At 44.8% G+C, this 13,815-nt stretch overlaps 1 protein-coding gene across 1 annotated transcript in view; it reads left to right on the top strand.

Annotated features, from left to right (window-relative positions):
* Nucleotides 1–1,640: 1,640 nt before the first annotated feature.
* Nucleotides 1,641–13,815, top strand: part of DCBLD1 (discoidin, CUB and LCCL domain containing 1) — a 46,912-nt gene continuing 34,737 nt past the window's right edge. The window contains 3 exon segments of the mRNA XM_014876715.2: nt 1,641–1,748; nt 1,750–1,804; nt 1,807–2,061. Of these exon segments, the coding sequence (XP_014732201.2) occupies nt 1,641–1,748; nt 1,750–1,804; nt 1,807–2,061 (418 nt within the window).

The raw sequence follows: 13,815 nt of genomic DNA, 5'->3' as shown, positions 1-13,815 counted from the left end.
CTGAGACTGATACAAAACAATGCATGCTCATATGTTGTATTTCTTTTCAACAACTACCACCCTGTCAAAGATGATACATGTTTTGCAACATACGTATTATACTATCCATCTCTCTCCCTCGTGTTTCCATTTATTCTGAGTCTCATTTGTAGGTTTTGAACCAGAATTTGTTATTGGAAAAATTATTTTCTGTGACCACAGTATTTTCACCACTCCTGTGGGGTCTTTCAATCCAGTCTTGAGGCTGTTGCAGAGTTTGCCTTTCTTTCTTTGTCTCCATAATCACCCTAATTTGTATACGGTTTGCTCCTGACAATCTGTGAGACAAGTACAAGAACAGGCCACTTTTATCTACATGGGCACACTTCTCTTTAAAAGTCTCTCAGCCTTCAGAGTCTTGATGAGAGTGACACCCATCCCAACCTCCTTCAACCAGAAGGATGCTGGCATTTGTTGGCAAAATCCAGTGAGGATTAGTCTGACCGCCAAACTGCTGCACTAACAAACACTCTCTCTGCCTTATACCATCTCTAACATTTTAGTCTAGATTTCAAACTCTGCTTTGAAATGAAGGGTAGGTCTCAGATACTAACAACGTGTGTTAAATACATATACCAAGAATATAATGTACTGGGTACATGGCAAAAAATATGCCTGATCACATATGGTGTCTGAAAAGTTAAAAAACAGACATTAACACTTACAAAACAAGAGCTCAATTAGAATAAGGGTTTACCAAACTCGACTTTTTCTAACATAATATAAAATCTAGCAATGTTGTCCCTGACATACAAGTTAATTCTGTACTTCATTTTAGCATAGCAGCACAGTGCTCCTGACCTTCCAGCAGTATGAATCCACTTGCCTCACAGCAAAAGGCTGTACAGAGTCACACAGTCCACCTTCCATTCTCCAGCCTACTTTTAAAAGGCAAACCACTGGGGTCTGCTTAACATTCGGGTCTCCTGCGGCTGCTGGCACTGTGTTCTCTATCGTGCATCTGCAACCCTCCCTGTGCCACAGGTTTCTTCAGAGCCGGACGGTCAAGGTCCCACCCAGACAGAGAGATGCCCACAGCATACTTTAGAAAACTCCTATTTCATTCAGCCCATAATTGTAACAAATAGTGCTAGCACAGGTTAACCATACGGTTTGCAAACCCGCGTGGAGACACCTCCTCGGGACCGAGGAGCCCGATCACACGCCAGCTGTGCTGAGGGGGCCGGACGCTCCCGCTCGCCCCGTTCGGCTGCGCTGCCCGCCTTGCCCCACGCGTGTCCGGCCCCGCGCACACACCCCACGGCATCCAGGCATCCCCGCGCCCCTTCCCGCCTGGCAGCGGCAGCGGCGCCTGGGAATTAGCCTGCAAACCGCAAAATAATCCCGTTTCCTCAAGAACATACACGTATATACGAGTGTCTGTGTATATATATACGGGCATGTACGTGGCTTGCAAACTTCGGGGGCTCACAGGCGATGCTGGGGGCTGTACGGGTTTGGGAAAAACCGTGACCGTGGTGCAGCACCCCGGAGCGGCGGGCGGGCGGGAGAAGCAGCACTCGGCGAGGGGAGGGGGCGGTGGGGCCGCGCCGGCCCCTCGGTCCGCGGCAGGAGGAGGAGATACCCCGAGCGGCAGCCCAATGGGAATAGTGGCGCTTCCCCTTCTCCCGTTTCCTCTCTCCACCCCCAGCCCCAGGCCGGGGAGGCGGGAGGCGGCGGCGCTGCAGCCCGGCCACCGGCGGGGCACGGGGCCAGAGGCAGCCCCGCACGGCCCCTTCTCCGCCTCCGCAGAAACACCTGCGGGGGGAAGGATGCCGGGAGGTGGCCGCCCCCCGCCGCGGGAGCGCGGGCTGGCTCCGGAGCCGCCCCAGCCAGAAGGAGGAGGAGGAAGAGGAGAGGAAGAGAAAGGAGCAGGAGGGAAGTGGGGAAGTTGTGCCTTGCCCGCCCCGCCGAGAGCCGGAGCCATGGGCTCGGCCGGGGGGGCGCGGGCCGGCCCCTCGCTGCTGCTCTCGCTGCTGCTCGGAGCCTCGGCCCCGCTCTGGCTGCGGGCGGAGACGCTGGGTGAGTCCGGGGCCGGGCGGGGACGGGCGGCGGTCGCGGCGCCGGGGGCTCCCCGCGCCGGGGGCGAGCGGAGGGCTGCTGCGGGCTACCCCCGCCGTCCTCGCCTCGCTGCTCTGCGGGAGCGTAGCCTGAGCTGCTCTCAGGGCTGTATATAGCTGACCTGGTTAATCCTCGCCGGGTTTATCCCTGTGTCTGAGTAGCTGCGAGATTAAAGTGGTAACCAGCCTTACGGTAAACGTATACTACGACTTTCTTGATCTTTGTTAATTAGGACTTTTTAAAATTTTTAATTTATTTTCGTAGTAAGTGAGATAAGCGGCGAAAAAGTCTCCGGCAAGTTGCGTGCGGGAGGCAGGGGGAGGCCACCTGGGCGCCCGCTGTGGCCGCGCCTCGCCAGCCCCGGCGGGAGCCCCGGGCGCGGCGGGCGGCGCTGGGTCAGCGGCAGAACCGCGGCTGCTCCGGCCGGGGCTGGGGCTGGGGCTGGGGCTGGGGCCGGGGCCGGCAGCCCCTGTCCCACAGTCGCGGACGGCAGCTCTGCTCTCCCGCTGCCTCGAGGAGAAAGTGAAATGCCCGTACTCGTGCCGGGACGAAGTTTCGTAGGCGTCTCAAGGAGATGTTAGGAGCCTTTTTGTGGTAGTGCAGTTTGTTCAAATAGAATACGGGTGCAATTCTCTTTAGCCTGTGTTTTTACACTTCCTGTGCAAATTACCAGTACAGCTGACATCTCCGACCGCGGAGTTGCAGCCTCTTGGCTGTTGCATTGCGTGGCCTGATGCATCCGTCTTGGAAGACTTCACTGGCAGCTACTGCTGAAATAGCTAATACTGGAAACTAAGCATCATAACGAGCTTGACAATGCATTCAGATAACTTAGAAGTCCTGTATTAATGTTCCGACTTGGCTGCACATTCCAGAACCCAGCGCCGTGCCATTAGCTGTATACAGGCATTGGCATTGTATACAGGCGTTGGCAGAAAGTACTTAGGCTGATTTATACCTGTTCTTCCCATAACCTCCTATTCACAGAGGCTTCTGATATGCTTCTCCACAAAAGGGAGAAGTTGGTATGAGTCGTCTTGCTACTTGCCAGCTTCTTGGTAGCTTTGCTGTTCTGTCCTCGATGTGCTGTGATTCTGATTTGATATGTTCCAGGAAACATATGTAGCAAAGAAAAAAGGTTTCCTTAATTCCCTCTTTTCATCAGTGTTTTGAGGGTTTTTTTGGTTTGTTTCTCTTTTACTGATGCTTGTCTTTCACTCAATGGCACCAGGGAGAAGAAAGTCATTTGGGGAGCAAGTGAGTAATAGTAAGCCAGCTGGAATTTCAGGAGGTTTTGGTGCATACAGTAACACATTACTAAGTATGAATGTCCCTTCTTGTCCACATTCCCAAATTAATTGGTAAAAGCACTTTTTTTTTAATCCATGCTAAAAATATTTCTACTATCAAATCAAGAGAATGGAAACACAAGTACTATTTTGCCTGGTTCTCTTTGGACCAAACTCAGATTTACAAGATAATCTGTCTAGTGTCTAGCAAGCAGAAAATATGTTGATCCCCCCACACTTCATTTCTCTACGGGGGAAGTTCTTCTGTGTTTGTTTATTTCTGTTATCCTATAAATTAGGGGCTGAGCGTTCTAAAGTCACACCACTGGAGAAAGGAGATAAGGATAAGTGGATACAAACTTCCTGTTACACAAGCTTCTTGACTTGATTTAAAAGTTGTAATGGAGCAGGAGAAGTGCCAGAGTGAATCAGGCTCGAGTTTCAGATAATTCTGTATCTCGTCACCACTGGTGTTTCCTACAAGCTGGTTCAAAGAAAGATGCACTGGTTTAAGTATATTGATTTAAAAATATCCATTTAAAAAAATGAAGCATTACATTTTTTCAGACTCTTCATGAGCTGACTGCACAACATGCAGCCTTTACCTTCCTCTTAACTTTTTCTTGAGGGGTGCTATGGAACAAGGATGAAGCGGCTATTACAGCTTCTCTTCTTTTACTTCGGTTTCAAATTAAGGAAAGGCCCCTTTTTCCCTGTGGCTTGGTTATTTCAGAGAATGGCTTGAATCTGAGTGTGATTGTGTAGAGTCTGGGTGTCAGCACTCTTTCTCTTCTTGAAAGTATGTTAAATGTGTGTGTTGTCTGAGGGATCTATGAAATGATCCATAAAATGTCCATAAAATGATAATAAGAAAGGCTGAGCATCAAGGGAAACTATTTTAATTAAAAAATATTTATGGGCTTAGTAGCTCTCATCTGGGAACAAATACTACATCTATGACTGTCCATGAGTAGTATATAGCTTTGAGATTTATAGTAAAAGGTGGTTCTTTTCTCTTTTTATTCTGTTGTACACCGATCTTCTCTTGGGGTTTCAGTTGCTCGTTCTTTATTGACAACTACAAAATATACCTTGCTCCCCATCTGCCAACCCCACACAGCCATCCCTTATCCTGGTATCTCTCCTAAAAATCTTCTCCAGTGATTAGAACCCAAGGCAGAAGGGAGACAAACCTGAACACATTACCTTTTCTTTTCACCATTCCATGTTTTTTCTTCTGGTGGTGTTGAGCAAGACCTTGAACTATGTAGTTGTGGGCAGCAGAAGTCTGCTCACAACTCAGAGTTGAATCTGAGTCTTTCAGAGTTTTGACTCATTTTCTATTGCATTTCTGGCCAGTAGGACTTAAAACTGATTCGAAGGTTGTTTGTTTGTAGGAAGGCATAAGAGGAATCAGGATTTTAATCTATTAAGTACAAGATTTAAACCACTGCTCTTGCTGTACCTCGTTTATTTTCACTTAAAATAAAACACAGCTATGAAACTAGTTCATGTGGGATTTGCAGATCAGCATCCAGGAGTGAGCTTTGCTTGCTGTATTCCTGGATCTGTTGACAGTTGCACCCAATGCCCAGTTGGAAGAATCGATGGGAAGTAGACTTTAATATGTTTTGAGGAAAGACTGTTATTCAATGTGACAACAGTGTATCCAGTAATTACAGAGATTATGCCTGTTCTCAGGGGCTCACACAAAACCCTTGCTGAAGAATACTGGTGTGATCATGCTAATCCACTTTGCCCATTTCCAGCAGTTTGAAATGCAGATTGAGATGAGTCTTTCTTGTACCCAAACCCCCCACTTCAGTTTCTGAAATAAGTGATTGGTAAATTTTCAGTTTGTTTGCGTTTTGTCCTTATGTCTGTTTCCTTCCTTGGCTCCCTCTCTCTTGCCTTGGGAATGCTGACTAGAATTGCTAAAGAGGGAGGCAACAGTTTTCCAGTTGCAGTTCATAAGCAATGTGCATACCCACCACAAGAAAACTGCAATGTTTTCTGTCACACAGACTTTGCTATAAATAGCTCTGAGCTCTTTGTAAGTACTTCTCTTTAGGTTATCAGGGGATGTATTTCAAACAAAATCAAAGACAGGGAGGGCAGCAAGAGTCTCTCTGACAATGCAGGGAGAAAAAGATGCTTTGGGAAAGTTGTTACCTGCATGGCTGTTGAATCATATTTCATGAAAATTATTTGTTGATTTGCATATGCAAAAATATATTAATTTCTTTTTATCAAAACTGTGTCACCTTTAGTCCACCTGACGTACGTGGGTAGCACAGTAAAAATTAGTTTGAAAAAAATGCCAATTTTGAGGACAGCCATGCTACTGTATAGGGATGCCTAAGGTACCTTTTCAAAAGTATCTTAGGTACCAGGACTAGTGTAGTTTTGAAAGCCCATCTGAGCTCTCACACCATGCTGAGAAGTGTGGTCCTGTGTGGTGGTGGGCACTGAAGTCCTCAACATAGACATCACTGTAGTTTGGGGCTGGCTGTATCAGATCAGATGCTCTCCTGTGGCATGTACTCATCAACATATGGGTTTGTACCATCTGCTAAGAATAAAACAAGCCAGACAAAATCAAAATAAAATCCTTCTGACTGGATTCGGTGGAATGGTGTTGGATCCCAACTAACTGCAATAAAAAATATTAATATCAATGCATAAGAATGAGCACAAAACTTCCCCAAAAGGTTTAATTAGTGTTACAACTGGGAGTGGAAAACTTCAAACTGGGACAAGCTAATAGTGGTGCTTAAATTAAAAAAGAATAGTGGTTTAACTAGTTTTAAGAATATACCAATAGCTTCATTTTTGCTTTCAAAAGAAATTACAAACTATCTAATTAAACTGATTTTTGTCTATGTGTGAGTGCTAAAGCTACATTTTTGAGGTTGGCTGTATGCTTGTACATAGGGAGAGGCTGCCAGCAGTTTTGGTTAGGATTGTTGATCCTGTATAATTAGGCCTGGGAGCTGAATGTTTTGAGGAGAGGAAGCATTTTGGTCTTTCATTGCCTCTCTCCCTGTTTATTCTTTTGGCAGAGCCAGGACTTGCCTCTCAGGAGTTTCCTTCCAAGACATGAAGGCTTAGTTTGGTGGTGGTGGTACTTTCTCATAGTCTTGGAGCAAGATTTCCAGTTTCAGTGTGACCATATTCGTTATTTCTGTTTCCCTAATGTGTCGGGATTGCTGTCTGCTGGCAGCTCCATTCTGCTCCCCAACACAGGCACAGAGAAGGATGAGTGCATCCATGCTGTGCAGTGTTTGCCCATCTCCAAAGAGCTTCAGTGAAGGTGTTTTCAAGCCAACCATGATGAGAGATAGGAGAATAAATGGAGAAAGCAGAGCAAGGCTAGAATCCCAGTCCCCAGGCCTCCTACAGGACCAGGGTGTTAATTTTTATATTTAGTATCATGCGTTTCAGCCCAAGCTACATCTGTAATTACATTTGTGTTCATCAGGCATTTAGTTAAGCTCTAAAACATTGTTTCTTCCTTCAGTTGTTGCAGAAACCTCATATCCATCACAGTTTTATTCCATGTTGTTCAAGTTTCTGGCATGTCCACCACAAATTGTTCAACAATATTGGATTTCAGTCTAATGCTTTGACATTAAAGTTGAAGTCATGTTGATGTCATCTTCCAGATGTTCATGTCTACTGAATAAAAATTTTGTTTGTTTGTTTTATTTCAAATTACAAAAACACATGGGGAATTCTGGATGTGATCCCTCATGCTATACAAAGGCCTGTGTGTGTCCTGTCAGAAATCAAACAAAACTTTTCTTCATGGAGTAGCAGCAGAGACTTCAAAAGGCTGGAAACATAGGTGGGTTTCTTCACTCACCCGAACAAAATGGCTTTGTTACGTGCCTGAGCCTTGTTGTTGCAGCTGCACTAACTGTGCAGAAAGGAGATGTGTGGCTTCTGCCTGGAATTACTCGTGTTTTGCTCTGGTGCTACATCAGTTCTGTGTTGGTGTGTTGTTTTGCCTTAGTAGTCAGCAACGCCTCACTTGTAAAATGAACTCATAACAACAGCAAAAGTCCACACTTTGTGGACTCCAGGTATGCAAAAATATGTTTTAACTGAATTTATTTTACAAGTTATCTTGTGGGTCTCCCTCTGCTGGGATGCTTTGGCAGTGAAGTCCATGGCTCACATTTGAGCTGTTGCCTTCCCTTTGTGTCAGCTTTCTCCCAAAGACAGGGGTTTGTATTAGCCTGTGTTTCTTGTGTCAGCATGCTACAGGGGAACTGAAGTTCAAGTGCCTCTGAGCTACTGAAGGCTTTTTGGGTGGTCGTGTTAACCCAAGGAATCAACACTTACTGATCTAGTAGTATTTTAGCACAGACCGGAGAAACATGGTTAAACTCATGGTCCTTGCTTATGTTTGTGTTTTGAAAATTAATCCACCTTTTTTTTTTCAGATGAAATTTAGTTGCTGTGTTTTGTAGGTGGAAAGCAAAATAAAACTGTATCAAAATAAACTGAGCAGTTACACGGAGAGATTCACTCATGGGTTGAGTGAAAAACTCTTCAGACTTTTCTGCTGTATCCTGTTTCAAAAGTTGAGAATGTAATTGTTTAATACTACTACTAATCAAAAAAATCTGGTCAAAATGGAATTATGGAGTTTCAGTCTAAGTGTACACCGGGTGGCATAAAATATACTCCACTCTGCTGTTTTCCACATCCATAAGTAAATACCTTTTGTGCATTCTCGTTAATGCGTCACAGAAGGCACAGAAATGATGCTGTGGGCCACAAGTGGTGCCACCACCAACACTGTAGTACTTAAGAAATATTATAGCTGCTTTCCTTCTTTTTTTAAATTAAAACATCTTTCACAGCAACTCTGTGTAACCACAATGAACTGGGAAGATCACAGAAGTTTATGGAGCTTCTGCATGTACCATTTTTTTAGTACCTTGAGGATGAGTATCAAGCAGGCCGGTTGTGTGACAATACTGATAAAAGGCATTTCTTGCTTTCAGTGCATCAATCAGAGTAGTTCTTTGATTGTTTCTTAATCTTATTTCAGTTAAATTTTGCTTCCGTTTCTGTTGGAGCTGCAAGAAACCATTTGTTGTCAGCTTACAGTAGCCATGTAGGAAATAGTTTCTTAGACACTGGGTTCATGGGAGTCAAAAGATGTGAAATTTGTTGTGTTGATAAATGACAATTACTGTTTCCATTACAAACAAATTTGTTTTCCTTTGAGATATTTGTTGACTTACACCTTGGGGATAATGAGGTGTTTGTATAATTCACTTTGGGAAAAGTACCATCCTTTTTCTTGTCCTTTCTTACTAACAAATTACGTATTCCACCTAGGCATACAGGCATAAAAGGTGGATGCGTGATTTTTCAAGTAAGTCAGGACAAGTTTGATTTCTAGTAAAAAAGACCATCATCCATCATTGGTAACTGTCTATCTTGCTTGATTTGTATCACACTAACAAGGTAATTGCATATTAAAATGAGGGGAGTGTGTGATTTCATTCTATCATGTTCAGCCATTTCCTCTTACCCAAATTAAAACTGTTTTGAAATCTTGCCTTCCCACCTGCTACTGTAACTGGAACAGCTCTGCTTCAGCCTCTCCTTACCCTGATGTCTCTGAATTTCCTGTCCCTGTGGGTTTGTCAGTCCTTAGCACTGCTGTGAATATTCCTATTCCTGTGCAACCCAATATTCGAGTCTGGCCTTGAGCTTGCAGCATATGTTTCCCACACAGTCCAAATTTGGTGCAATATACTGTAAGTTAATCTCCAGTAAAGCATAGCGCAGAGAAAAACCTGGGAAGAAAACAGATGGAGAAAGTAGAGCAAACAATTTGCATATATATGATATGACTCTTAGTTAAGATTAGCATTTCCCACTTTGCCTGAAAAGCCCTTAATAAAAATCCAACTTCATGTTTGCCTCAAGTCAGCAGAACCTGAGGAGATGCCCTAATGGCAAAATGTCCCCCCAGTATAGGGTGGGAGGGAGCTCCATCTCCTGCTCCAGCCCTGTGTTAACACCTTTCTGGGATGCTGTAGGCAGAGGGACAGGGAAGAAACTGCTCGCTGTGGGATATGTGCTCCTCATAGCCCCCATAGCTCTGAACCATCGCCAGGGTCCTGAGTTACTCTGCATGGGTGGCTGTTGGAGGAATATGGCCATTTTCCCATTTATTTATAGTCCTTCACAGTTCTTTCTGAGCACGCAGGTACAAGAAGTGCTTGGCAATGGACACGATGCCTTCTCTGCACTTGAGGTGTGTAATATGGACATGTATCTCGTAGTAATAATTTATTTATTTAGAAAACAAAACATCAGTTTCCTTTTTGCAAAAATGGGACTCTAAGATTCCTTTGAAATTTCCATACATTTGTAGCTCCATTCTCACATCTGTCCAAACACACACTACAGTAAGATGTTGATGTGGCCAGTTGCAGCAATATGCCACCTTCATAAAAGGAAAACACTGAAAAATATTTAAATGAAGCTGGGCAGTAAATAAATAAATTACAAATCTCTTTTGTTTCAGCAGTTAAAAAGGCATAGAAGTTTTCTCACACCCACAAGCTCAAGAGTGCTGTATTTAGAGTGCCGAAAAGCAAATTACAGTACTGAAGCTTGCTTCTCTGGCGGGCTACATTTGGGTATAGTGCCTAAGTCCTGGAAGCAGTGACTAAAACATGCTTATTTTTGACATGTACTCTGGTACTGTCTGTCTTTCACAGATTGCATTGGAACCAGATTGTGATTCACATTTGTGTTAGTGTAAGAAAGACTTTACTACTTGTTCAGGTTTCAAACTTGCATACTGAGTGTAAAGTTCTCTCTTAGTGGACATGACTTCCTGTTGATAGAAGTTGCTTATAAGGAGGTATCTGCTTTCTTTTGACCTTTTAGCAGCTAAATAAATAAAATCTCAGATCTTGGTATGTATTTGTGAATTTCTGCAAAGGTGAGAGGTTTCTGGAGTACTAAAGGCTGCCCAAGTCAGTTGTAGAAATCCTGCAAAATCACTGCCATGTAGCTGGAAGGATTTCCCTGACTACTCCCAGGTAGCTGTGCTGCATTGGCTAAAAAGCTTAAACTTTGAGAAATGGTAGTATGGGTGTAAGCTTTGTTGCTAGATAAGACATTCAGAAGGGTTGTCAGGGTTTTTTTCCTTTACCTGGTGGTGGCAATCCAACTAGTTACCAAAATAGCTTTTCATATGTTTGAGGCTGAGCATCTCCTGAGGCTGGCTGCAGGGGACATCCTGAGAAAAGCCAGTTCCCAGCCATAGTCTGAATGGCTGTGGGGTGATTGCAGCTGGGCACGTGGTGAGAATTTGTGGTTTATGGAACTGCCTCGGGACCAACTGGAGGTCATTTGCTTCTTTCTCATTTCTACTTTAAGAGGGACATTACAATAAATAACGTCTGAAGAGGAGGGGAAAACATGCCATGGTTTGTTTGACCTCCTTCTCCTTTTGCATCTCTTTGAAGTTGGTAAGTAAATAATTTGAGCAACAAAACCAGCACTCTGCAGTGTTCCTTTGTTTCTTCTGCTGCTCTACCTTCCCTTCCTGCACTTGGCCCTCCTGCCAGCCACTGCTTGGTTAGCTTGGGCAGAAAAATAAGTGTTCTTAGGAACTGCTGCAGCAGAGAGGATAAAATGTTTCCTGACTTCCTAATAGAGTTAAATTTAAATGCAACTCAAAGAAAATATTTATGTGCTATTTGTTTTTCCTTTTACAGTAGGACATAATGTGATGTGGGAGACTTTTTCCCTTAAAAATATATTAATACTAATTTGAAGGCCACAGAGGATGACAGTCACTTTTTTTTTTTCATTATAGTCTTAATTTTTAATGGTTTCTTTCATTATTTGAAAAGAGTTTTTTCTTTATCCACAAAATATTGTGAAGAACATAAAGCTGGACTTCTGAAAAAATCCTGCTGTGAATTTATACACTTTTGAAGCAGGGCTCAGCCAGTTGCTTGGCTGGTGTAAATGGCATCTGCCCTGGATCCTGGGACTTGTGAAATCCCCAAATGTGTTGCCATTTCTACCTCCCCATGGTGCCTGTGGCTCTGGGCCCCAGAATTGCTGGGGAGAAGGTTCTCACCTGCCCAGCAGTGCCTCAGGGCTGTGGTGTTCCCTTTGTTTGAGCTCACTGCCAGGAAAAGCACAACACTGACAACTCACCATTCTCTGTCAAGAGAAGTCACGGGTTTAGGTCCTGGTTGCTGGAGGTGCCTCTTCTATTACAATGGCACAGTAAAGACTGATGCTCTTGACCCAGGTTTGGCAGCAGAGAGGATAGAGATGAAGCACTTAACTCTACATTTTACTCCATCACTTCAGAAAGCAGTGAAGGCATGAACCCATTTATGTTTGCAGCATGCATGGTTCTGTTAGTGATGAAGGTTAGAGTTGCTGTATGAGAACCTAAAGTGTTTTCAGACCACATCAGTGGATTTGGACGTCATCTGGCAAGAAAACTTGGATTTTCTCTCTTTTCTCCTATCCCACGTGAGCAGAGAGCACAGGTTTGACTGGAAGGAGTTGACTTTTTTTTAGATACTTATCTGTTCTTATGCATAACTCAAATCTTATTTCAAACACAGATGCAAAACTTGACTCAATTATTATTGGAGCTTTTAATAAGCTGGAGTTACTTCAGTGAAAGCAATGTGGAAGGTGAGACAAATCTCTTTTCTCCTTGTGGGGCTTCTCATCAGAGTTCTCAGAGCCATAGCCTTGACTCAGTGGCATTCTATTCCCTTTGACTGTGCCCATTTGCTGCAGTGGCTCTTCAGAAAATGCTGATTTTTTGGGCTGAATTCAGAGTTTAGATATTCAAACCCAGTTGTCTGCTCTCTCTCAAAGGAAGGAGTAGAGAGGAAGAAGGACAGGCCATGAGCTCCCAACAGCTCTGTTCCCTGTCCTCCTCGTGGAGTAGGGGGAGCTTGCCTTCTCCCAAGCACCACCATGAAGGTGACCTTCTAAAGGATGCCAAGCTGGGAGAGAGGAGGCAGGGAGGGAAATGAGGTTGCTTTGGGGTGGACTTCATCCTGGTGGAAAGAGTGGGCAGCCAGGGGACATCGGGTAGCAGTAGTTTGTAATCAGGGAGACCAAGTGGGAAATGCTGGGGCCTCCCAGGGTTCGTCCCATGGAATGGAAGAGGGCAGGGAGCCGCAGGCTGAGGGTGTGATCACACCTAGGTATAACACGTATTTAGCACTGGAGTGAGTCCAGGGCTGTTATGAATTGCTTGGTGAGGGTGAGTCAGAAGGATGAAAAAGGCAGCTGTTTGCTGCCAGGATATTGTAGCAATGCTTTTGAAAATGCTTTGATATCCTACTCTGTAACTGTTTTGTAGTTGGCCAAATCAACATGTTTCTGAAAGGTGCAGCACATGGAAACTTTTTATAGCACTTATTTGAAAAACTGCAGCCTTTTCCCTATCTCAGAAGGGAGTGGTTGAATGAAGGCACTGTGCATATCCACATGTGTGCAGCCAAGGGATGGAAAAGCCTGGGAGCAGAGGAGTGAGACACCATGGCTCAGCTTGTGTGCTGGACCTTGGAAGGGATAAGGAGAGAGTCAGTCTAGTCAGGTGGTTCTGGGTGACAGGAGGGTACCTGAAGGAACCAGCATCACCTTCAGGGGTCTCTGTGCTGCTTCTGGCACCTCCACCATTGTACTAAAGCCTCGGGGGCTGCGTTCCAGGCAGCTCACAGGATGGGGCCAGAGCTTGTTTGTGGGCATTGATTTCATCACCTCTGTCCTTCCTGGGCAGGTTAGACCCTGGAGGGGGCCCTGCTGCCTGTGTGCCAGCAGCCAGGGTCAGACCCAGCCTGGACACAGCTGCTTGGAGATACATGTGGGACAAGGTAGAGAAGTATCCCTTGCATGTGTGTCTGAGGGTGGGGATACCTGCCAGTCCCTTGGTATCTCCTCTTGCCCTCTCCACAGCCGCATGTGCTGGTGTGTCCTGGTGGACTCCCAGGTTTGGGTTTACAAACATGCACTGCTCTTGGCATCACCTCCTGGTGTGAGTGGTGTGCCTGCTGCTGTGGCAGAAGGTGACAATTGTGGTTCTTTCTTCTTGGGGAGTTGCTTCCATCATCTGCCATGGGAGATTATTTTTATCTCTGGTAAACAGCCTTAATTCCAGTGCTGTGTGATCTTTGGTACAATCTGCATATAGGCCAACAGGTGGTTGCCCACGATTCAGAGATCATGATCTTGGTCTTGATTCAAATGCCCGTGGGAACTTGTTCTACAAAGCATGTTTGATGTGTTTTCAATAACTCCTGGTGCTGATGAGAGATTTTATTAAATCTGAGTAGGTTTAGATTCACTGTTTGTTTAGTACCTTGTGCTCAAATATGCTGCTTTGCTCCTGTCCAGTGAG

The sequence above is a fragment of the Sturnus vulgaris genome, chromosome 3 (assembly GCF_052056855.1).
Source record: "Sturnus vulgaris isolate bStuVul1 chromosome 3, bStuVul1.hap1, whole genome shotgun sequence".
NCBI lineage: Eukaryota > Metazoa > Chordata > Aves > Passeriformes > Sturnidae > Sturnus > Sturnus vulgaris.
The sequence above is the reverse complement of the archived record's forward strand: the minus strand, read 5'-3'. Positions and strand labels throughout refer to the sequence as shown.